This window comes from Physcomitrium patens, chromosome 5, assembly GCF_059467195.1.
Source record: "Physcomitrium patens ecotype Gransden chromosome 5, ASM5946719v1, whole genome shotgun sequence".
In the NCBI taxonomy this organism is placed as follows: Eukaryota; Viridiplantae; Streptophyta; class Bryopsida; order Funariales; family Funariaceae; genus Physcomitrium; species Physcomitrium patens.
In genome coordinates, this window is record NC_143414.1 from 4,690,382 (window position 1) to 4,714,724 (window position 24,343).

The window sequence follows — 24,343 nt, forward strand, 5'->3', positions numbered from 1 at the left end:
AAGTATGCATAAGAGTTAGGTTGGCCAATAAAAGAAAACGGCAAAGCAGTAAACGCAAGGATACACATAATAACACTAATAATTACAATTAAAGTAATAATAATAAATTTGGGTCAGCAAACTGACTGTCCATCTAATAGCAAAACAAGTCTATTTCCACGGGCACTCGGTGCCTTCCACTCCACTACCGTCCAGTCCCAACACAGAACAGCCAATCAGGAACAGAGCCGTGGGCCCCATTCACACGGGCACAGCGGCTGAGACGCACGGCAGCCACAACCTCATCGACGCGGCCACCAGGACCCGTCCGCCCATCGCCGGGAGCTCCGCGGTTTTGGGGAGGGGGTCTTGGATTTCCCTTTATGTAGCGCGGTCATGGGCCGCATCCGGGGTGGTGTGTGTGTGCAGGTGACGGTAGGTGTGAGCCTCGGAAGGGATGGGATGGGATGAGTTGGGTTCTTCAGATAGCAGTCAATTAGTGATTTTGTGTGCGAAGGTGTGGATTTCTATCGATGTAGATGCGTATACTTCCAGGAAGTGTTGTTTGTTTGTTGGTTGGTTGGTTGGGTTGGGTTGAGCGGAGCAAGGGAGTTTGCGGTTGCGAACTCGGGCTTTTGCTGTTAGTTTTTGCAAGCGGAGGAGACCAGGGTGTGGATGGCTAGCTAGCTCATGGTATTGCAGCTCCCCGACGTGGTGGTGCTCTTCTCACTCTCTCTGTTGAAGCATTGCTGTATTTATTTGTATGCTTTTAAATTCCAGATTATGTGCGGTCTTGTTCCATTTGGAGGGCCTTTTATGCAGAGCCTGGAATTTTGGTTGAGAGACTAAATCGCTGGTTTCTATCTTGCGTTCAGAGTCTTCTGGTGTATCGACTTGCTCCACCTTAGTCCATGGTGTCATCATTGTGCGTGGAAGCCTTGTAGATCCCTGGCCTGATTGTCTGTAGTGTGCTCTCTCGTTTGGTGGGTTTTTGGTCTTGGTGTTTGGAATTGAAAGCGCAGGATGGACTATTGTTGAAACATCGCATCGTAGTTGCGTTGTGTGGTTTTGTGTTTTGTGTGTTGCTGCTTTTTGGGTTTCGGTTCAAGGTAGAGAGTCAGTTCTCATAGCTTTCTGACTGATGTTTGCCAATGAAGTAGTGGAGATCCTGGCTCTGAAGGCGCATCTTTGTTGCACATCTTGCGAGGCTTGATGGTTTAATTTCTTCTGTAATGCACTTAAGGGGACCCTCTTAAATTCGAACTCAAAACCATGTGCTCCACGATGGTGCTTGTGTATATTGGATTGGCGTGCCACACTGTCGAAATCTCCAGGACGTAGTAGCACCTCATCATCGCTTGTAGTTTCGGGCGTGGTCGATTGCTGGCTTTAAAAGTAGAGTTTTAGCTGAAGTAGTTGTAAGTGCTTGCAGAATCTTAGTTCAGTTTCTTATGTTTTTAACCAAGTTCAATCTCACAAACAGATTTTTTTTCCTGACGAAGCAACACCTCGTAGTTGCTGACTCTAGAAAGCGAGGTCACTAACCACTGCCTTCTTTGTAATGCAGATTGGGCAACGTTATGTTCCAGTAGTGTGTTAACTCAGGACGTTGATTTCAATCCCTGCTCGAGATCAACCCGACTGCTTCACGGCACCAGGGCTAGCAAGTTCTTCGTTCCTTAGGCATAGCATTGTAAAACTTCAAGAAGCTTGTCCATGGTTAGATCTAAACCGTTCACTATCACGATGCAACGTTGACAAACGAATGGGAGTGGCTGATAATTGACTTAAGGCCAAATCTAGGCCGCAAAATCAGTATTCATTTTGTCGCCTACGATATCTCATAACTTGATAAGCGAGCCTCACTTCACAGTAGGCATAATGAACTCTCTCAAAGGCATGTCGGATAAATCCGACAAAAAAGACGAGAAGAAAAGTGGAGTCACAGACATGGGAGCATGGGCTATGAACATCATCAGTTCTGTTGGGATCATCATGGCGAACAAGCAGGTTATGTCCAGATCGGGCTACAACTATAGATTTGGTAAGGAAGGCGCATACGGTCGAACTTCCGTAGCACTTCTACTAGTGAAGACTACCACGTGTGCATACAGAAATGTGGTGTGTGTGAACTTTCGAGAGTACATTGCATAGAATGGAGACTGTTTTTCATGTTTTTCATGTTTTTCATGTTTTTATTAACCGAGTTGCAACTAGTGCTTGAATATATATATATATATATATATATATACATATATATTTTTCTGATTAAAGATGATGTAATTTGGTGCAGCAACTAGTTTGACAGCATTTCACTTCAGTGTAACGGCAGGAGTGGGATACCTGTCTTCTGCTTTAGGGTACTCTGTGTCGAAGCATGTACCCTTCAATGACTTATTTTTGTTCTCGTTGGTGTCGAATACATCGATTGTTGGGATGAATTTAAGTCTGATGCTGAACTCAGTCGGTTTCTACCAGGTGAGTGTGTTTCTAACTTTGGTTGTGCGTCGTTTGAAGGATGACTTGGGGTGCTTAGTTTCTGGTATTAGATTTATGTCATTGAATTTAGACTGATAAGGACGTTGTTTTTGTCATCACAGATTGCGAAATTGAGCATGATACCAACCGTATGCGTGTTGGAATGGTTGCTACATGGCAAGACTTACACGAGAGAAATGAAAATATCGGTTTTTGTTGTGATGATCGGGGTTGGTGTGTGCACGGTGACAGACGTGAATGTGAACTTTAAAGGGTTCATGGCAGCGTTAATAGCAGTGCTCTCCACTTCGCTTCAGCAAATTGCAAGTGCATTGCGCATTCTTGGAAACATAGCGTTAATTGCTCATTGATTTAGCCGCTATTTTGGGAGCGGTCTTTGTTGGTTGTTGGGTTGGTTCTTTCTTGTAGCAGTTGTTATAGTTGTGAGAGAAGTGAATAAGAGTTGAGAGTGTTGATGAGCAATTGATGTATGTTGGTGGTGGTTGCAGTATATTGGCGCGTTACAAAAGAAGCACAGCTGTGGTTCATTCGAGCTGTTGAGCAAGACAGCACCTATTCAGGCAGCATCACTGTTGTTGATAGGACCATTCGTGGATTACATGCTGATCGGAGAGAATCTGCTAAGTTACAGTTACTCCACGGGAGCTATTGTAAGTCACTCCGGCGATAGTAGTCTAATTTCATCAATGAAGATGTCATTGAGGTGGTGATTTGAGAGAGTTTTCACCCCCTGTATTTTGGTCATCAAATGGGGCATTTAGCATAAAATGTTCTTTGCAGTTTGCTTTTAGCAGTAAAGCAGCAGTCTGGTTTTCATTTTCAGTTCGTCTCCATCAAATTGTACTGCAGGAATCGACTGGGCAGGAACACATTGCACGCTTGGATACTAACACGTTCTTTTTGTTTTTGTGGTGGTGTTGGTTTTTCTTTCTTTCGTTATTTATTTCTCTTTTCTACACAGCTCTTCATATTGTTATCGTGCACACTTGCTGTTTTCTGCAATGTGAGTCAATACTTGTGCATTGGAAGATTCTCAGCTGTGACATTCCAGGTGAGTATTGGTAACACTAGCGAAACCTGATTGTATTGGTGAACACTTGCAACCGTGCTCCTGCGTTTGAAATTTAATTTTTGAACGCTTAACTCCTGAATCTCAACCTCCTTGGAACCAAAGCCTGCATTTAATACAGTACTGAGGCTTCAATTGCATGTGGATATAGGTGTTGGGACACATGAAGACTGTGTGCGTGCTGCTCTTGGGATGGGTTCTCTTCGACTCTGCATTGACCGGGAAGAACATGATGGGCATGTTCATGGCTGTGGTAGGTATGATCACGTACAGTTGGGCCGTGGAAGTGGCTAAGGCTACAGCAGCTAAGATGGCCATCACTAAAGCGAAGGAACCGTCCTTCAGAGAGGAAGATGTGTCTCTTTTGAAAACTGGCGCTGACCTAGAATATGGGAAATCGGACAAGGAATGAGATGGAGTCTGAGGTGCTGCATGGCTACACGCCAGTGTCATTGACACTACCACGAGGCATGGCTTCCGATTGAATGAGAGTATCAAGTCTCAGTGTTAAAATGACTGTCTTTTCAAGAGTATTCTTATGTAGGCATATTTCTGGTGTCATAGAGCACGGTCATCATGCTCGTCAGCTGAAACTGAAAGAGCTTTAGAGTACATGTACTCATATTGAGAGGTTAAATTTACTCACCGATAGTGAGTGAGTGCCAATGGGATCTTTCCGTGTCCCACAGTATTTGAATTCACGGTACTAAGACGAGGTTGGTGTAACACTTAAAGCTTTTGGAGCGTAGGCCAGGCCCCTCATACGAGATGTAATTGTAATCGAGGTTAGATGGGACGGTGAAACACGCTTGGACATAGGAGAAGCACAAGCTACCTAATTCATTGTTTTACGTTTTCATTTATTCATGAGATGATTTCATGCTGAAGTACACACTTATCATGATTTTTGGTGTTACATCCAATACAAAACGTGCACGAAGTTCCAGTTTTTTTTCTCATGGGAGTGTGCGTGCGGCTATGATGCAAACCTTTGGTAGGCCAGATTCAGGTAAAAGTATGACTTGTTTCTAGACCCAGTTGAAGCAGGAGTTTCAGAGAAGGTGAACGAGTTATTGAGATGTCTGCCAAGATGGTTTGGAGTCTAAGATCACTAAGCTAAATTGAAAAAAGAAAAAGAAAAAGAAAAAGAAAAGCCTTTGAATGGAACAAATCATTCGTGTGAATGTCCTCAATTGAAGTGGGGACCAAAGTGAGAGAACAAGCAGTAGCTAGAAATCAACAAGCTATTGTACAAATTTTACTAGGAAGTAGAGAATATGGCTGGGATTCCAATATCTCGTTGGTAATAGTATGTTGTTCTGAAGCATGTTGAAACAAAGAATGATACCGTGGTTGGTTGATTAGTGACTTTGGTATGCTTTACATAACACCTGAAAATGAGATCACCGACGTGCAGAATTCTCATGGCTTTGAAGGCATTGTACGCCATTATAATACATTAAGACTCTGTTTGTATCATTTGGGTTGTGCACAATTGATTGATTGTAGAATTTTTTTTGAAGATTAATGAAGTGGATTGAATATTATAAATGTTTTATAGATAGCATCTTATTGAATTATAGATTATAAATAAATATATGGAAAAATATTTAGCTTGGTGGTTGAAATTGTAATTAGGGTGTTGAGAATATTAAAAGTTTTCTATATGGCAACTAAAGAATTTAGAACTTATCAAATAATAATATAAGAGCAATAGTTTGCACGTTATTTGATGATTAGGTCTGTATAATTATGATTCACCTAACGATAAAGTATATTAATATATAATAGAACTAAAATCTATATGCAAATAAATGTTAAGATAGAAAACAAATAAAATATTAAATAAAATATGAAGTTAACAACAAATACTTAATTACAGTATCTTATTTTTTAATTGTTAGATTTTTTAAAAGTCCAACTAGAAATTAAATATAAAATTGAATTTTAATTTAACTTAGATAAGAAGTAAAACATTAATGACACTTATTTTATGTAACAAACAACAAGAGATCTAAATTAAAATTAAACACTAAAAGTTTTTTATATCTAAAATACTAAAAAACTACTATAAAAACATTCAACAACTTGAATACTTAATTTACAAGCCTTGTGGTTCTTAGTAGTGTCTTGCATGACTTTCTAATTAGCTAATGTATATAAAAACAAGATTGAAGCAATTATTAATTTTGTCAATATTCTACTATACTCTAATTTTAACTTAATACTATAATTTCTATGTATTTAAAAATATTTTTTCTAATAAATTTTATTCCAAAGTTTTCACAAACAACTTAAAAAATAATATGTGATTGCAAGAAAAAAAGAAAACCTATAACATTGTAGTATTTTCAAAAGTCAAATATATTGTTCCGAAATTAATTTATTTTGGTGCAATCCCAAATATATATATATATATATATATATAAGTTTAATAGATAAGTATATACTTATCTATTAGTGGAAAATAGTAATAAATACAATAATAGTAATTTAACATACAATTAATAAAAGTTACATAAAAATAAACAGAAAAATGGAAGATGTTTTCAATATGTTAATTGTGTAAATGTTGTGAAAAATATGCTATAGATAGATTTGTATTTGCTATGTAGATTTAATAACTAAATGAATAATTTGTAATTTTAAGAGACTTATGAATTGATTATTGTAAAATTCTATTAGTTTAATTTTTAATATATGCTATTTGTTATGTTAATTTAATCTATACATTAATATATTAGATAAGATCATCATATCTTATACTATATACACTAAAGATGACATGAAATTTCAATTAATACATTATTATTTTTTATTGATTAGATTACTTTCACACCTTTGTGCCTGAAACAAATTGAAAGAATAATAAAAATAGAAAAAAAAGAAAAAAAGAAGAAGAAGTGATTTTAACTAAAACTATAAGAAAAATCTTTATTCTGGTCAACTTTATTGATTTTGAGGCAAAGTGAGATTATTACGGACAGCTTTGTAAATCACTGTTTGATGAAACCACCGAGTATCTTAAGAATATATACATATCAGTGGATTTTTAAAATTTAAAATTTAATTGTTTTTTTAAAATGATTGTTTTACATCTCAAAATATTGAACAGTAACATTTAATAAAAAGCAGATGGAAATTGCCTCACATTTGACCAATTTTTATTTATTTTATTAACGGTTGAAAACCATTTAATCATGGCAATCAATCTAATCAAATTACAACAAAGAATGTTAATAAAAATATATAATGAGGGTACGTGTGTGGTTTCCAAGTGTGAGCCGCTGGACGAACTCAATCCAGACCCTAAACCTGCGCAACTTGAGAAACGAATGAATCTCTCAAAGTGATCATTCATCCCACAATCCCATACATCCATCCATTCATATCCACCAACGAACGAACGCTAAAGCCCCGTGTGCCGAGTGTCATTCATATACCACTGATAGCAACGACATTCATTCAAACATATCAACGAACAGACAACGGAACCTCGAGAAATCGGAGTCGATTATTCATCCTATTTTGAATCGACATACATCCAAATTGCGGTGCTGGCGCAGAAGAGAGACGGTCCCGAGGAGAGGAAGTTTCGCTCTGCCTGCAGTGAAGGCGCATCCATCCATAAAGTCATCCATACATATACTCGTTCATCCTCCCGATATCACGCCGTGGACTCTCTCCTCGGCGCTTCCTTGGGGTGGGAATGCTGCAGCAGCAGCAGCGGAGGAAGAGGCAGCAATCGACAAGAGGCTCTGCCACTGCTGTCAATTGTTGCTGCCCAACTGGCTGATCAGGCGCTTGGCTTTGAGAATGCAACCAGGGCCTGTCAGCCAGTTAGTTAGTCACGGAGCGTGACGTTGCAGGCTGCAGATGCACAAAGGGGTTTGGGTTTTTGGGGGAAGGCGTTGTTCATGTAGCTGGGTCGTCGACGTTCGGAAGTGTTGCGGCTGCATTTCGATGTGATTGGGACTCTTTCGATCGGGTTGCAGGTTTTTGGTGAATTCATTGGTTTGTGGATCAGGTATGGTAGAGTTTGAGATCGACAGATGTGTATGGGAACATGTAGAGGTGGGTGGATCCAGTAAATTTGAGCAGAAGCCGGAGTGGTGTGATTAAGGTTTTTGCGGTGTGAGCTTTCTGGTGGGCATTGGGGGATCGTCGGAAGAAGGTGAAAGGCAGGTGTAAGGGACGCAGGTAGAGGTTAGGGGTTAGACAGAATGCGAGAAGCGTGATTAAAGGAGAATGAGGATGAGCATCCGGTTGGAATTGGCCGTGACGCTATTGGTGCCGTTTTTCCTGCATGCTTCAGCAATTCTGCTGTGGGCAGCGGAAGGGGTAGCCGCAGATATGTCCGGCACGTTGGTGGAGAGCGAGTATGTGGCAATGCAGAAGTTGAGAGTGCAACTCCAGGTGAAGGACAGCGCCTGGGAGCCGCAGCAGGATCCATGCTCGTACTGGCGAGGGGTGCAGTGCCTCAATGGTCATGTCGATTCCATTCTGTTGACAGGATTGCCGCGGTACTCGGCTAAGTCAAATCCGCTGGCGCTGCAAGGGGTCTGGGCGTTGCAGCAGCTTCCGTTCCTTCGAGTTTTGAATGCCTCCCACGTCACATTTTCTGGTGGAATTCCGGAATGGTTCGGCAATGTGACGAGCTTGGAGTCGCTGGATCTCTCTGGGTGCTCTCTCTCAGGTCCACTTCCGCTCAACTTTGGCAACCTGGTGCGTCTCGGAAGTCTTTCTCTTGCAGGGAACTCATTTAATTGGCTCTCGCCGCAAACGTTCAGTAACCTCATCAACCTTAGCTTCTTGAATCTCTCCATGAACGCCTTCTCGGGTTCAATTCCTTTCCTGAGCTCTAGTTATTTTACAGCAATAGACCTTTCAAGTAATAAGTTCACCGGTGGAATTTCGCCGCTGTCATTCAACCTCCCAAGCTTGGAGTTTCTAAACTTGGCTGGTAACATGCTTAACATGGCTGTGCCTCCTGAAATCGGAAATCTGGCAGCGCTTGGTTATCTGGACCTTTCAAACAACAATATGCAGGGTACGCTCCCGCTGGAGCTCGGTCGGCTTAATAGATTAACGGTGGTGAGACTCTCTAACAACAAATTTTCGGGATCATTACCCGCGGAGATTACGGGGCTCATAGGATTGAGCGTCATGGAGCTTGATCACAACATCTTCACCAGCGAAATCCCTGCGACCATGGATCTCTTGCAAAACCTAGTTGGGTTGGACATTTCCTTCAATTCCTTTACAGGTGTGTTCCCTCGTGGGCTGCTCAAATTACCCGCGATTCAAACGCTTAATGTCTCCCACAATCTATTCCATGGCCCTGTGCCTCAGGAACTAACGGCGCAACAATCGCTCGTGGATTTGGATGTCTCTGAAAACTACTTTAACGGCACATTGCCGATGGGGTTTCTTCCGTCAGCGATTACGAGGAAGAACTGCCTGGCGCAAGGGAGGAATCAACGTTGGATTCGCGACTGCACCATGTTCTATGCTCGTTTGGGAATACATAGCTTTAATGCCACTCCGCCGATCGATTATTCGGACCACTCCCCTATTCCACCTCCGGACGTAGGCCCAGCTTCGGAGACTGCCGATCTCTCCCACGATCAGACAAGAAACCGGCTGGCTCCCCACCTAGCTGTCGCATTTGGAGGAATGGGGTTGATTGTGCTCGTCAGTGTCATGGTATTTTTCTTCCACAGCTGCCAAAAGAGGCGTAGTAGAGACAACGCCATGGACTGCGGACGAATATCAGGTGTAGGGGGTCAGCGTCAATCGTTCACTTACTCGCAGCTTGCAGGCGCCACCAACAAGTTCTCATCGTCCAACCTGATTTGTGCCGGCCACTCGGGCGATCTCTACAGGGGAGAAATTAGCGGCACTGCTATTGTCGTTAAGAAAGTGGATCTTCGCAGGGTGAAGCGGGACCTCTTCTTGACAGAACTGGAGGTCTGTGAAAAAGCGTCTCACAACAACTTCGTGGCGCTTCTTGGAACGTGTCTCGATCGCGAGGAGGAAAAATTGTTGGTGTACAAATACTACCCTAATAATGACCTGGCAACATCGTTGCATAAAAAAGGCAGCCTCAGCCAGGAGGATGTGCTACTATCTTTGGATTGGATTACACGTCTTAAAATTGCAATTGGCGCTGCGAATGGGCTGTCGTATCTCCACTCAGAGTGCTGTCCTCCCATATTTCACAGGTTTGTATGCAACACTTTTACATTGACCATCGAGCAATGGAACGTTTGTCTCGAGGCAGAATCCATTCCAGTTATGAGAGTTTGCATTTTCCAGTTCATAATTCGGGCATTTCAAGAGCACGACAATTATTTCTAGCGGCACTAGCGATTATAGGTGGATTGATGTTATTGTTGTTATGCTGTACAGTGATGTAAGAGCGAGCAGTATATTGTTGGACGACAAGTACGAAGTCAGGCTGGGAAGTCTGAGCAACTGCAGAATTCAAGACTCCCGTATCCTTGCCCGCATGTTCGGATTCAGGTAAACCACCATCGGCATAGATTAATCATGTCGTGAAGTGTGTCGAGTTGTAATAATAACAAATGAGCAGATTTTAATGCTTATGAGTTTACCCCGATAGGAATTTTTCTTCGCAATGAGGCGTAGTCGGATCTAGCTCTGCAATGTTTTCTTTCAGTCTGATGATTTTCTTGGACGAATTTGTTCTTGAAGCTGACGGGTGGTCCTCAATGTTGTGTTTGTTTTGCCTACCTCAGTTCGTCGTATGACCTTGCTGATCTAAGTGAGTTCCATCCCACTCACTCGTACCTCGTGCAACTCATTTAATTTCTGATTTCCGGAAGGTTGGTTGGAATGTGGGAAATCCTCCAGGAAATCCTGTAAATTACAAAGAAGTAACGATCATCGTTGAGTGCAGATCATAGTCATTCGTCAAGCGCACACGACGTGTACTGCTTCGGCGCAGTCCTATTAGAGCTCGTGTCTGGAAAGCTCGGCATCAGCGAGTTGGCAAATCACCTATGGCTGGAGTGGGCGCTTTCCGCAATCAACGTTAAGGACAAGGAAGGGGTGTCTAAACTGGTGGACCCATCGCTCATAGTCGACGAGGATCTCATGGAGGAGGTTTGGGCAATGGCCATCATCGCCAAGGCTTGTCTGAACTCCAAACCCTCCAAACGGCCCAACATGAAGCACGTTTTGAAGGCGCTAGAGAATCCTCACAAAGTGGTCCGCGATGAAAGCTTCTGTGAGTCACCAGCAGTCCGATCATCCTCCCAAAATTCATGGAACGACGCCCTCTTCGGAAGCTTACGACACCACACCTCCGTATCAGGCTATTTCCGAGGCGGTAACCCTGGTCCACGCAGCAGCAAGCCCATCATCGACACCACTGACAACTATCCGGCACCAACCGCCGGGGCGTCATCGAGATCTCAAAATTCCCAAGAAATGTACACGATGCATCACGGAAGGGTTGGATCCAATGACACCTTCCCGGAGCCCATCATTGAGGAGGCTCATGAGCGCAACAATGGAAGGTAGCTAGATGCGCATTTGACATGTGCACCTTGACCGAGACTTTGAGGGTGGCCGATTCATGTTGCCTGAAAAAGCTGCTTTTATTCTACGAAGTCTACATCCCGAAGATCGTTGGTTGCCAATTATCCTTGCGGTGGTCAGAACTATAGGAATTGATTGAAAGAAAACAGTGCACAAAAGAATTCTGTACATTAGATTGATTGTTTCAATGTGCTAAGCACCCATTGACATAAAGGCGCACTGGCTAGAATGAACGATAGATTCTTTGGTCTGGAGTGGAGGTGGCGATCAGGACATCGCATCGTGATTTTCCAAGAGAAAAAAAGTCGCTGGCTTATTGACGATTGCCCCCGCTCCAACGATTCTTCATATTTGTTTCAACATGGGTTTTCATTAAAACAGCTTGGAAATCGTTCCATGCCCTTTTCTTGAAATCCTATTCTAGTCACAAGCTGAATTTATTTCATTTTTTAAAATGTAAGTGAGTCCAAATAAAATAAAATTGGGATACTATCAATCTAATGTCATTTTACCGTGGAACTGTGAAGCTTGAATCAATCCTGTTTTTTTCGGCACTACAATGTGCAAAAACCTAGTCTTAATACTCTGTGATGTGTGTCATTTTGTTTGGTATCTCATGATTTGAACGTAGTGAGCTTGCTGTCTACATTTATTTAAGTTTTATCTGTTCACTTTTCGTGCTTCCAAGACTATCGTAGGTAATGAGGTTGGTACCAGATACGAAATAAGTTATAGTTACAAATCAGTTTGTAAGACTAGTAAATTTGGACAAAAGAAGTAACGAATCTGTAGGAGAAATAAGTTGGATTGTTTAAAAGTGCTGGACAATAGATCAAAAATAGACAAGGTTTAAGCGGGTGACTGCAGAGTAGAAATTAAAGTATTTACTTTTCGATATAAGAAAATAACTGTGCTAATGTTTTCCTGCAAAGACGCGAAATATTAGTAGATTTGGGTTTGTGCGAAATGGTTAGGTAATAACCATTCCTGATAAAGCTCTCACAGTCTGCTCAATCCAATCTTTTGATCCCCATCGTTCATATAATACTACTGCCGAATATGATTTAACCGACGCTGCTTAGACAATCTTGGCACGCAAAAATCATCACTTCAACAGTATACTTCCAACGCAAGGCGAAAGATGTTCCATCATACATAGCATGGCCAATATCAAGTAATACAAGGTCATGTGAAGTCTTCTGCCAATTGCACCAACTTGCTAACGAAATGTCTTAGTTTCAGGTACAACTCAGCGTATGGTACAAAAAAATCAACCTTTACAGGCACATGGAATTTTACAAAATTGTTGGTTTGCTACAATTTCCTCGAGCTCTCTAAGGTGCTGAGGCATAAGATGCGTAAGATGATAAAAATTCGAGTCACACATTGATCGCTGCTACACCAGACTTCTGGGTGCGAATAAACTCCTGGAGGTGAGCCTCCACTTCCAATGCGAATAAGGGACGGCAGGTGAGAGTATGAACTTTGCACCATGAAATCATGTTACTGCAAGCTACGACAAACATGCATCAAACTCCGAAAATTTTGTGGACCTGAATGGAATGACCCGCTCGTCTGCAGCTCGCACATCACTGACTTACAAGAATAGGAAGAACGTCGCTTGTGCAATTGTAATCCGTGGTTGTTCTTGGCAATTCCTCCCAAATCCTCTCCATGTCGGCACCTCGACAATACATAAAATGGGCTGGAGGGGATACGTACAAACAACTACAACGAGCGTCGAAGACCGGCGTAAGTTGTCGACGTTACCAGAGGGTGAACCTTATCAGTGAAGACAGTGGAATCGAGTTTTTCCATCAGCAACCATACCTCGTCACAATACTGTCTTGAAATGGCACGAAGGTAGCCTAAAGTACACTTGCGCCATTGCTCTTCTTCCTGTGGATCAGCACTAGTTGTGCGTTTTTGATTTCTTTGCTTGGTGCCATCTTCGTCATTTTCTTCATCGGCTTCCATAGCAACCGGTGCTTCGACGTCCGCGCCCTCTCCCTCAGCATCTTCCAAAGAATTGGACACCTCCTGAGGCTCGGGCAGGGGTTTTGAGAGGCGATCGGTTAGTAGATCTGCAAAGCTTTGATAAACGGCCAAAAACAAGGCCTCCTGCTCCCGCAAAGCCCGATCTAGGAGGGCTCCTTTCGATTCTAAAGAATCCTGTGCAGACGTTTCTTCGTCTTGAGCTTTATCTGCTACAGTTTTGGCCCAGTCCACCTTGGCACTCAATGAATTACGGGAGTCTTCACTTTTGGCTTCAGCTGCATTCAATGCTGCCACAGCCGCCTCCCACTTCGAATGAGCTTTGACTGTTCCTGCAGCTGCAAGCTTCAGCACCTTCTCAGCGGCAGAAATCTCCTTCCGCAAATCGACTGTACGATTGTTGGTCTTATTAATGGCATTCCGAAGAATCTCCCAAACCTGATCAGAAGTATGAAACTGCTGCACATTTTGAGGGCTAAATACCCAGGCCACAATGGCTAAGTTCGAGACCATGCGATATCCCATCATGCGGTCAATGACAATGGCGGTCATCTGGGCTGAGTTCCGCCATAGCTGCGAGACGGTGTCGATCATTGCAATCTGGGTACCCATGTCGGGTGCTATCTTTCTAAAGATTTGGCAATACTTCTCGAGCACTGTGATAGTGTGGGTAAAACTTTTTGACCCAATGTATAGCAGCGTTTGCGCCACAATTTGAATTGAGGCTTGCTGCCCTTGTGTCGGTAAAATCTGCTCATCAATCCACACTTGAATTTCACGAACAGTTTTTTTGCCTCTCACAAGACTCGTGAGCTCAGTGGCAAGAGCAACTTCTGCTTCGGGGGCCGACGTGTTGTTATCAGGTGCATAAACAAACACAGGCGTGTTTTTAGGAGGGAGAAGCTTAATGAGCTTTGGGGTAGATGCAATACTATCTTTAATTTTCTCCCAGTAAGCCAGCCTAACCTCCTTCTCCAGCACCTCCTTCGCAAACACCCGTTCTGGCGCCCATTTGGGAAGCTCAAGGATGTGAGCCCACTCTTCCCACGGCCACACAAACTGGAAATTGGAGAGATGATGAGATAGCCACTGCACCAAGCGAGTGCGACACTCCACATCCATCTCTGCGACTCTTTGGAAAAGGGCTCGAACTGCACCCGCCACTACGGCAGGAAAAGCACCTGGGAGCGCCTTGCAAAGATCCACCATCACTACCGTGTAATAGATGAGACGAAATGGTGGCTTTGGAGGCAACAGGAGCTGCGAGAAGACCGTCTCTGCCATGATATATTCATATCGAAAAGGCACAGGAAGGCCGACCATGTACGCTGCACACTCCTTTCGGCATCCGTTGAGGTAAAATAGAACATCAAGAAGGTACTCTTCAACCACAAACCTGTCAATAGGTGTGATCTTCTCATCTGTTTTCGAAAGGGGGAAAATGCGTAGATGCATATTTCTGCGCGGATATGTACGCTCTGCTTCCTGGCGCTGCCTGTCCAACATGATTTCAGTAGCATTCTCTGGAACTGCAGGCGTTTCTGGAATCGAGACAGGATCAAAATCATGGGTCTGCGCATGAACAAGGCGTGACTCGAATGACAGGTGCGGCCGCGGCACGCTATCTACTTTCCAAGAATTTTCCATGAGCGCTTGGATGCTAAACCAGAGACACTGCAGATAGTCGTCAGACTCCATGGGTTTCATCTCCGTGTCATCCCCATCTTCTGAGCGACTTCCGCTTTTCTCAAACACTTGGAGGGCACTGTACATTACAGGTTTTCGTAAATTCAAATAAGCCTCGACCCCGTTCAGGACACGTTCTAGGTCCTCGGGAACACGCTCTGAAAGCTCAATGCCACCCCATGGCAATGAGGCAAGGATGCAAAAAACGTAAAAGTCCGCCCGCGCCTGCCACGTCGGGTTACCACCATCCTCATCTATTGTGGTCGCGGCCGACGACACCAGCGCTTCGTAGAACTCAATGAGCGATGAGGGTGACACCACGCTATTGCACATAAGTACTGTCAGAAACCTGGTGAGGATACGAAGCTTGTTGCAATTGTCTGTATCCAGTGCTTCTTGAATCCCTGCATGGGTACGTTTGATGACCTTACCCACGAGCTCTTTATCCTCGGTATTAATAAGCCCCACTAGGGCGCCATACAAGGGATCCTTGTGAGGCAGCTCCTCTACGCATTGCATCAATAGAGCCAGAATCTCACCCTCGCTATGCGCCAAGTCCCTCGCAAGATAACCGAAGCAGGTCTCCACATGATCCTCAGCATCCGCCAGACCTCCATATTCCGGACATTGTTCTCCAATTCGCACCAGGAGGGAATGCCAACTCGCACTCATCTTGATGCTCTCCTCAGACCCCGACCCACAACCTCGACAACCGCACCACCATCACCAAAATCTCTCCTCCCCCAAGTCCTCAAACCCCAACCTCCTCCTGCGAAAGCCTTTCTTGACCAACTCAAAGTGCCCTAGCTCACTCCCAAATTTGCCCTCTCCACGTAGGTTGACACAAAGTGCCACCTAGGATTTATCTACTATCCATCCACTAAATAACCCGCATTGTAGGGCTTAGTCACCGTACCTTGCCGGTGTAGGAAGAGCCTTGGGAAAGAAGTCGGGAGAGGGCTTGACTTGAAAACTGGAAGGAGGCGGAAGTGCAACATTCAAGGGCAGCATTTCACATCCAAGGATGCCCCTGACATCCTCTCTCCAACCCTTCGCTGTGTCACTTTCATGCCAGTTAGTGCATGCCAAGAGGTTAGGAGGTAATTTAGGGTTTTCATTGCAAGGCGCTGTTCAAGTCACAGGGCTGCACACGGATTTTCCACCAGAAAGGAGGTTGATCGCGTGCTGTTTAGTTGGCTCTGCAGTCATGGGAATGGAAAGCACGTCTGTGGAAGGGCCTACTGTGGTGAAGGCCGCATCTGACCAGCGGCAGTACCAAGTGCTGAAGCTGCCGAACGGATTGACGACATTGCTGATTCACGATCCTGCTATGTCAGGGCCGCAGCCTGAAGATAGTCACGCTTGTGGTGGGGGTGCTTGTAGCCATGACCACAGCGACGATGACGATGAAGACCATGAGGATTACGAGGAAGGTGAAGAAGATGACGATGAGGGAGAGGACGACGACGACGACGATGATGATGAAGACAGTGATGGCATGGAGGTGGATGGTGCCAGAGGCCGCAAACGGGATCATGGGCACGTGCTGAAGCCTTGCTGCAGCAACGGTAAGTTCTCTCAATTTCTGCTACTCCAAAGTTGTCGCGATGAAGGAACGGTATGGCGGATTACGAGTTGAATGCACCGATATTTCAATCATACTGTTTGGCGGCGCATATCAATCTTTCTCTAAAGATGCAATCACAAACAGTAAAAAGAAAACAAAAAAAACAAAATTGATATATATATATTTTGCTTGAACTTTATCCGCAGTTTTACCTCAATACTAGAATACAATTCACCGGAAGGTGTTCTGCCGTTCCGTCACAAAATACTGTCTGGTTTGTGATTAAACTTCCCGGGTTAGCTACATTGATTGCTTTTAAGGTCTCTCTAGTTAACTTTTCTCAAGTTGTAATCTAACTCAATATATGTAGCTCCGCTTCGAGAAAGTGTAATGTCTTGTTGTTACATGGCCTTCATCGATCTTTAGGGCTACACCGATACTGATTCTTAGAATTGACCCCGACAATAATTGTATCGGGGAAATCTGCTGGGCCCCTTTAGGCCTGTGCTTACAGGCAATGTTCATCTATTGAGAAAATAACCTCTCTTCCTATCTTTAGGGGGTGAGTTATAGCTGTTGCAGGTTTTGTATCCAAGTCCAACGCCAAGATTAGGCCTCAATTTGATGTAGCTCGCAGACCATTTCAGAGCCGTAAAGGGTCACAACTGGGTACTTGATTGCTTAAGCTAATTGAAATACTAAGATAATACTAATCAAGAAGCAAACCATAAAACTGTTGAAGGAAACCAACTCATGACGCTAATATCTTCATGCAACGATTAAAAGTACACATGTATTTTGATCATTAGTTGCTTTGTATTCGAGATTATAAACTCAATGACGGAAGAGTTTTGTAGGAGATTGTGAGGAAGGATGTGATGAGGAGAGCGACGAGGTTGATGAGGAGGAAACGGACGAGGATGAGGACGACGACGGTGCTCATGGTGGTGCCCATGGTGGTGCAATGCAGGCGCCTACTAAAAAGGTACTGCTTCGCTTTTTGTAAGGAGGAGAATAAGAATGTTTCTTAGGTTTACAGGTGAAATGATAGTGTTATCTGTTATTATTGTCTGACGTGAAGCATTTTTATTTGATGTGTTCGTTCTTCAACCATACTTGATTGGATTTGTTGCGCTTGCAGGCAGCTGCAGCCATGTGTGTAGGCGTAGGAAGTTTTTCGGACCCCTCTGATGCACAGGGTTTGGCTCATTTTCTTGGTATGTGCCTTGTCAACTTCGCTAACATTTGTTTGTACGACCCTGTAAATTTCCTTCAAAGGATGAAAATGAGTTTCCGGTTCGATTCTTTTTGGAGGTATGTATAAGTACTGTTCGTTTGTTCGACCTAAGCATGCTAGGAATCTTATATGCGCATTTAAGATACTGTGACATGATCACTACCCGAGTTTCGAATAATACCTTTCCAATTCTGCAGAGCATATGCTGTTCATGGGGAGTGAAAAGTTTCCAGATGAAAATGAGGTATTGTTTACTTTCCACAAGTGCGTTTCCTTGCTAGCATTTATATTCTTAGTTATTATATGCTGACTGAAGTGCGAGCAATGGAATAAAGTTTGCTGTTACTTATAGGTCTTGTGGGTTGTGTTTGTCTTGGGTTGCAGTACGACAATTTCTTATCTAAGCATGGCGGTGGTTCAAATGCGTTTACGGATACAGAATTCACATGTTATCACTTCGAAGTCAGCCCTAATCATTTACAACCAGCTCTTGACCGGTAATTTATATTGTTCTGGTGGAATTGTTCTGTCCCGTTACGCATTTTGCTTAAATTCCTTTGTTGTTCTAGTGGTAATTGGGTCACAAATTCTCTATTGCAGGTTCTCCCAATTTTTTATCGCACCTCTGGCTAAGCCGGAGACTATGGATCGTGAAGTTCAGGCTATAGATTCAGGTTCTCACCACATTAATCTTTCGTGTATTATGGGCTTTATGTCATTCTAGCATTGAGCTGCATATGCTAAGTGTTTAATTCTGACATATCAGGGTAGCCTATGTGTAAAGCAACAATTGGAGACAGATACAACAAAATCGTTTATCTTCATCTGTTTTGCCGAATTGGTTTCGCATTGTCTACATGCCTCACATTAATGAGGATGCTTTTGAATGACTGTTTTGTGATGTTGAGTGTATTCTTTCAGAGTTTGAGCAGGTATTGCAAAGCGATGCTTGCCGTCTCTTGCAGCTGCAGTGCCACACTGCTAAACCAGGCCATCCCTTCCGGTCATTTTCATGGGGTGAGCTTAATTTCGCATTATATACTCTTTGCTCAGAATGCTCGAATTTTTACGCTCTTGGTGGTCAAGTATTTCAGTGTCGTCAAATGAACCAACATGTTGCAGTCAAGCTTAGTGTTTAGGAATAGATATGCGGGACTTATTCCAAGTTCAAAGTGAAATTTTAGGGAAACTGACCAACCAAGCTGTTAGCTGCATTAAAGAGCAGGTGCGATAATATTCTTAAAGGACGATACAGGAATGTAATTACCATTTAATACACACAATGGCGCAACTTGTGACACACATCCTAAGAAATTGTAGCGTTTCATTTCATCCTGGATTTCGTTTGACAGGAAATAAGAAGAGCTTAAGCGAGCCAATGGAAAGAGGCGTGGATATGAGGAGTAAACTTATCCAGCTTTATAAAGATCATTATTTGGCCAGTCGTATGAAACTGACTGTCCTTGGTGGAGGTGAGTGGTAAGATCTCACCGGTCTTGATTGCCATGTTGTATGTGCTTGCGCCTTTAGAGTCGGATATACTCTCCCTTTGGGTTGTGGTTGTCAGATGCTGGGCTAGCTCCATAATGCGCGTCCGACGTGATCCTAGAGCCTTTAGAAGCATTTCTTCAGGCACCACTTGAATGCTATTTTTGTTGCTTCAAGCTGCAATGGAGGTGTTTATAGACTATCAATTCTTTTGCGCGTAGTCTCCGGCATTGTGTTTTGATTACTGAGACTCTACTTGCTTGAACGAATCAGAGCCGTTGGAAACACTGAAGGAATGGGTCATGGAGCATTTTGGTAAGGTGAAAGACGGTGGCCAAACACCTCTGAGATTTCCTTGGGACGGTCCTGTTTGGGAACCAGGATCACTTTATCGAGTTGAGTCCGTCAAGGATCAGCACTTAATTGCTTTGACTTGGCCCTTTCCTTGTCTTGAAGCGGCCTATTTGAAAAAACCTCAGGACTATATTTCTCATTTAATTGGCCATGGTACTCCTCATCCAACCTCTCTATTCGAACTGCATTGTATCCTAGTGTTATTGACCTGTTCTGCTTCGCTTCTAAAAAGTTGATATAAGTCTAAGCAAAATGATAAAATTATTGAAAATTATTTTCAGTTTTTATTTACTTTTCTATTGTCTTGTTAGGAATATTGCGTTGTTGGTGGATAACAGGCGTCACCACACCCATATGGAGGTGCTGATTTGTATGGCTCTTGCTTTTTCCTACAAACATGTGTTGCGCAAATTGAAACTTATTATTGACGTATGTGCAGAGGGCGCTGGAAGTTTGTTGTCTCTCTTGAAAGCGAAAGGTTGGGCAACAGGGCTCTCAGCTGGGGTTGGGGAGGGAGGCTATGATCACAGCTCAGCTGGCTATATGTTTTCTGTCAACATTTGGCTTACCGATTCTGGTCTTGAGCATGTAAATTTAGGAGCCTTGACATCTTTTATCTTATCCATCCTTTAGTTTTTCTTTTTATGTCTTATTTTTCATACCTACACTATTTGCTACCGAGTTGGGTTTGATCACATGTACATAATTCGTACACTAACGGAATTGCTGAGATTCCTCTAAGTTTGCACAAATTTTTGGGAAGTATTACTCGTTTTCTTCATAGAAAACATAGCTAGCAATTTTATGATCATGATAACGGTTCCTTTCTTCTTCTTCTTCTTCTTCTTCTTCTTCTTCTTTTTTTTTTTATTTTCCCCTCCCTGACGTTTTACTAAATGCGTAACCTATTGTTCATCTAAAAATAAATCGACAAGTTCTACGCCTCTCATGCTGGCCCCTTATATGCGTGTGACAGGCTTTGGATGTTGTTGGAGTGCTCTATCAGTATGTGAAAATGCTTCGAACAACTGGGCCGCAGAAATGGGTATTTGACGAGCTTCAAGCAATGGGCATGATGGAGTTTCGCTTTGCTGAGGAAGAATCTGCAGATCAATACGTTGTGCGCCTTGCATGTACAGATGCTTATCTCTTCTATTGTCGACATGATTTACTTTTCTCTGTCACCCTTTTGGTCGGAATGTAATCTAGTATTGCTCACCTGAATTTCACAAAACACGTGTGGATTTTAGAATCTCTATGGCTTAGTATATTGCGGTTTAAAAGTTTCAACTGACCATGCTGTTATGTGGTACCAGCAAACATGCACATCTATCGTGAGGAACATACCATTTACGGAGATTATGCATTTGAGGAGTGGGATCCGGAGCTTGTGGCTGATCTCATTGATCGAGTCAATCCATATAATATGCGCCTTGATCTCGTGACTAAGAACTTTGACAAGAATAGTCCTGGTAATACCTTGTGCCGCCTTTTGACTGTTTACCATTTTGGTAAATATAGTTGTAGAAATGTCCTATTTCATATCAATATTTTTTTAATGGGTGTTGATCAGAGTTTGCTGTGGTGTCGAGTGGAAAGCTCTCATAGAAGTGTCTTGTTTTGTGTGAGTCATGATGTGCTGGACTTGCAAATTGTGTGTTGTTTATATATGTTGGTCTTGTTGTAGGTCATGTTTCCATTTTTAGACCGTGACTCATATTGAATTTGTTCGAGTCGCAGGTATCCAGTATGAGCCCTGGTTTGAGGTGCCGTACACAGTTGAGAAACTTTCGGATGATATTCTTCAACGGTGGGCAAATCCTGAACAAGTTGATCCTGCCCTAAGCATGCCTGTAGTGAATGCTTTCATTCCACATGATTTCACCATTAAAACAGGAAAAACTGATGCCCCAAGTCCAGATATTCCGAAGCTGCTGTTGGATGAGCTAGGTTTGAAGGTGTGGTACAAACTAGACCGAACCTTCAATACTCCTCGTGCCAACACCTATTTCTCAGTTACATGCAAGGCTGCAAGCCAAAATATCCGGAGTATTGTGTTGACAGAGATTTATGTCAAGTTGCTTGAGCACGAGTTGAATGAGACTATTTATCTGGTGAGTTTCGTTGAAAATTTCGTTTAAGTTGAACCATGTTGTTTCTATCATCCCAGTTTTCTTTTGAGTGCAGGCTTACTTTAACGTGAATAATTCATTTTCTTTCCCCTCCTTTTTTATTTTTGTTTTAGTATTTTTTTTATGATTGGTTTTTCGTTAATCAGGCTATTGCATTTTGCTTCGTGCTTACTTAGTTTTGTTCGACCTCAGGCAAATGTAGCTAAGCTGGAGTCCTCCATGACTTTTAGTGGCGACAAACTGGATCTCAAACTCTTTGGTTTTAATGAGAAGCTCCCAGTTCTTGCTAGCAAAATCGCTGAGCTTCTTACCTCTCTGGTTCCCAGGCTAGATCGCTTCCAGGTGATTGTTATTATCCTATTTTCTTTTTCATTTGTAGTAGTTGATCTGGTTTGTGGGATATGTACTGTATACGTGTAATCATTTTTTATTGAGCTCAAATGCTGCTCTTTTAATAACATTTTCGTGTCAAATTTGCAAGTGTGGAGACCTTTTCAGATCGTGTCTCATCCTCCTTGTTGCAAATCTATTGACTGGCCTCTGCACTACTCGCTTCTAGGCTTCACTGCTTGAAAAATGGATGTCCTTGACATATAGCTGGCTGTTTTAAACGCAGGTAATCAAAGAGGATTTGGAGCGTGGATACAGAAATACGAATATGAAACCCTTGAAACACTCTGCATATCTTAGGTTGCAAGCCTTGAAGGAACGATTTTGGCCTGTTGATGAGAAGCTAGCGTGTCTGTTATCCTTATCAGTAGCTGATGTGTCGGCACATATCCCTCATCTCTTCAGCGAGGTAAATGCTATTGCGACTTATGATTTGTGGTTGTACAAATATTATTTGTGTATAATTTGTTAGGAATGTGTGGTTTCCTGAGATTTATATAAGGGTGACTCTCATCTCGGTGTTTGTGGTGTTTTCAGACTTATATCGAAGCACTCTGCCATGGAAACCTGTATGAGGAGGAAGCACTTGGTATTACAAATATATTTAAGCAATCTTTAGTCAAAACTGCTCTGCCAGCTGAATCAAGGCCGGTAGAGAGGATAGTAAAACTGGACGCAGGCAGCGCAATTCTACACACTGCCACTGTGAAAAACGAGGCTGAGGAAAACTCTGTTGTCGAGGTAATAGACCGTATCTTGACACTACATGACACGAGAATTTGTATCGGGTCATAGTCTTGATTTACAGTTACCAGGTGTCCTGAGCAGGTGTTCGAACTTGTATTGTAGCTTCTGAACCTGTTCGATGTAGACTTTCACGCATTCTGTATGTGACGCTGTTGATTTTGTTGGGTGGCAGATGTACTTTCAACTGGAGAAAGATCTTGGAAAGGAGTCGTTAAGACTTAGGGGCATTATTGACCTGTTTGAGCAAATGGTCCATGAACCATGCTTTAATCAACTTAGAACAAAAGAACAGTTGGGATATCGTGTCGACTGCGGTGTCCGTGTCACGTACAAGGTCCTTGGCTTCTGCTTTCGAGTGCAATCAGCCAAATACAATCCAGTGTTCGTGGAGCAGCGAATCAATGCATTTATTACCTCTCTATCACAGATTTTGGTACGATTGCATACCTGAAGGGTGATTGGGATTATTTTCATCTTCATTTAGTTCTGTGTTGGTCATGATTTTCTCTTGGGTTATCTGTGACGTAGCTTGCTTTACGAATTTTGCTTTTTATGTGGTCGTGCAGAGCGATGTTCACGATGATGAGTTCAGCAACTACAAGGAAGCATTGATTGAGGAAAAGCTTGAGAGAGACCACTCTTTAGTAGATGAGACAGATCGTCACTGGGAACAAATTTGGGATCAAAGGTATTTGTTTGAGGCACGTAAGCTGGAGGCGGCAGAAATAATGACCATTGAAAAGAAAGAAATCTTAGACTTCTTCACGAAGTATTTTTCTCCTTCTTCACTTGGACGTCGCAAGTTGAGCATCCATATTTGGGGGGGTAATGCCAAATCTGAGAAGGGAGATAAGCTAGCAAACTCTTTTAAAGATGTTACAGTTGTAGACGATTTGAGTTCATTCAAAGCAAAGATAGAATTGTATCCTTGAGCTTTTGGAGCTAATCTCCAAAACCTAGGATCGAAATTTTATTTGTTTGTGCAGTAAGATTAAGTTCCACATTTGATGATAATTTTTATGCACATCAATTCAGAGCATTATTTCTTGTTACATTTTCGGGGTTGCGGTACACCAAATACTAAGGTCAACTTGTCAACTCAAGGTTCTTCCGAGGTCACTCTGACCACTTATCTCATAAGTTAATTAATGATAGGTAGTTGAATTCAGTCCTTTTCAGTTCAAGTTCACTGTCCGATGACTTAATATTACATGCTTGGCTCAGTGTGCTTTGTTGCGAGTCATTTCCACTTTGCAGCACACGAAGGTCTCGGGAAGTCTACGTTAACAACGTCTGAATACCAAACGAGTTAAAAGAGCATTCTAAGGTATAACCTGGGAATATATCGCAAGCCTATCGACTGTCCTAGCAAATCTTCCACAACGAGTAGTACTTCAGTGAAAAAATTGATGTGATCATATCCATGGTGATAAAAATAAAAAAGTGTTACGCTGTTGAGCTTCCTCATCTAATCGTGTTATGTTGTTAACCAGCTGATTCGGATGATTGCGATGCTCATGTGGTAATTCTAACACTTGCGCTAGTCTAGCAAGTTGTGAAGGAAATTACATCTGTTGTTGGATTCTGGCGTAGTGTTCATCATGAGTTCTCTCCGCCATCGTGTGTTCAGGTGT

At 42.8% G+C, this 24,343-nt stretch overlaps 4 protein-coding genes across 8 annotated transcripts; 3 read left to right on the forward strand and 1 right to left on the reverse strand.

Annotated features, from left to right (window-relative positions):
• The first annotated feature begins 483 nt into the window (after positions 1 to 483).
• On the forward strand, positions 484 to 4,451 carry LOC112282581 (UDP-rhamnose/UDP-galactose transporter 3). Of its 4 annotated transcripts, none has more exons than XM_024520344.3 (7): positions 484 to 696; positions 1,547 to 2,023; positions 2,273 to 2,457; positions 2,580 to 2,780; positions 2,967 to 3,128; positions 3,440 to 3,529; positions 3,699 to 4,451. In XM_024520344.3, the coding sequence occupies exons 2-7, from the start codon at positions 1,861 to 1,863 to the stop codon at positions 3,957 to 3,959; spliced, it is 1,062 nt and encodes a 353-aa protein (XP_024376112.1). In that variant the 5' UTR covers positions 484 to 696; positions 1,547 to 1,860; the 3' UTR covers positions 3,960 to 4,451. The 4 variants fall into 4 exon arrangements, with proteins under 4 accessions (XP_024376112.1, XP_024376113.1, XP_024376110.1 ...); XM_024520345.3 differs by having other exon boundaries at positions 484 to 693; positions 3,328 to 3,529; XM_024520342.3 differs by having other exon boundaries at positions 484 to 693.
• Positions 4,452 to 7,232: 2,781 nt separating this feature from the next.
• Positions 7,233 to 11,619, forward strand: LOC112282359 (uncharacterized). The gene is made up of 4 exons (XM_024519868.3): positions 7,233 to 9,771; positions 9,959 to 10,072; positions 10,309 to 10,334; positions 10,470 to 11,619. Exons 1-4 carry the CDS (start codon positions 7,796 to 7,798, stop codon positions 11,093 to 11,095), a joined length of 2,742 nt encoding a protein of 913 aa, XP_024375636.1. The 5' UTR covers positions 7,233 to 7,795; the 3' UTR covers positions 11,096 to 11,619.
• A 751-nt stretch (positions 11,620 to 12,370) lies between these two features.
• LOC112282360 (nuclear cap-binding protein subunit 1) lies at positions 12,371 to 15,466 on the reverse strand. The gene has a single exon (XM_024519869.3). The coding sequence runs from the start codon at positions 15,464 to 15,466 to the stop codon at positions 12,842 to 12,844; it is 2,625 nt and encodes an 874-aa protein (XP_024375637.1). The 3' UTR covers positions 12,371 to 12,841.
• Positions 15,467 to 15,601: 135 nt separating this feature from the next.
• On the forward strand, positions 15,602 to 23,761 carry LOC112282358 (nardilysin-like). 2 transcript variants are annotated; one of them, XM_090250319.1, is made up of 19 exons: positions 15,762 to 16,362; positions 16,944 to 17,030; positions 17,219 to 17,346; positions 17,503 to 17,578; positions 17,796 to 17,842; positions 17,983 to 18,095; positions 18,199 to 18,272; positions 18,520 to 18,615; positions 18,951 to 19,070; positions 19,360 to 19,593; positions 19,880 to 20,028; positions 20,417 to 20,573; positions 20,757 to 20,912; positions 21,181 to 21,554; positions 21,765 to 21,914; positions 22,189 to 22,371; positions 22,500 to 22,703; positions 22,882 to 23,142; positions 23,276 to 23,761. In XM_090250319.1, the coding sequence occupies exons 1-19, from the start codon at positions 15,819 to 15,821 to the stop codon at positions 23,639 to 23,641; spliced, it is 3,519 nt and encodes a 1,172-aa protein (XP_090106445.1). In that variant the 5' UTR covers positions 15,762 to 15,818; the 3' UTR covers positions 23,642 to 23,761. The 2 variants fall into 2 exon arrangements, with proteins under 2 accessions (XP_024375634.1, XP_090106445.1); XM_024519866.3 differs by lacking the exon at positions 16,944 to 17,030 and having other exon boundaries at positions 15,602 to 16,362.
• The last annotated feature ends 582 nt before the right edge of the window (positions 23,762 to 24,343 follow it).

Bases quoted from the DNA above. Each gene is read 5' to 3' on its own strand.
- LOC112282360 (XM_024519869.3), bottom strand. From the start codon at position 15,466: ATGAGTGCGAGTTGGCATTCCCTCCTGGTGCGAATTGGAGAACAATGT.
- LOC112282358 (XM_090250319.1), top strand. From the start codon at position 15,819: ATGCCCCTGACATCCTCTCTCCAACCCTTCGCTGTGTCACTTTCATGC. The intron at 17,843-17,982 runs GTATTGTTTACT...CTTGGGTTGCAG, and splicing joins AGTTTCCAGATGAAAATGAG to TACGACAATTTCTTATCTAA. The intron at 20,574-20,756 runs GTACAGATGCTT...ATGTGGTACCAG, and splicing joins ATACGTTGTGCGCCTTGCAT to CAAACATGCACATCTATCGT.
- LOC112282359 (XM_024519868.3), top strand. From the start codon at position 7,796: ATGAGGATGAGCATCCGGTTGGAATTGGCCGTGACGCTATTGGTGCCG. The intron at 10,073-10,308 runs GTAAACCACCAT...TGCCTACCTCAG, and splicing joins GCCCGCATGTTCGGATTCAG to TTCGTCGTATGACCTTGCTG. The intron at 10,335-10,469 runs GTGAGTTCCATC...CGTTGAGTGCAG, and splicing joins GTATGACCTTGCTGATCTAA to ATCATAGTCATTCGTCAAGC.
- LOC112282581 (XM_024520344.3), top strand. From the start codon at position 1,861: ATGAACTCTCTCAAAGGCATGTCGGATAAATCCGACAAAAAAGACGAG. The intron at 2,458-2,579 runs GTGAGTGTGTTT...TTGTCATCACAG, and splicing joins ACTCAGTCGGTTTCTACCAG to ATTGCGAAATTGAGCATGAT. The intron at 2,781-2,966 runs GCAAGTGCATTG...TGGTGGTTGCAG, and splicing joins CCACTTCGCTTCAGCAAATT to TATATTGGCGCGTTACAAAA.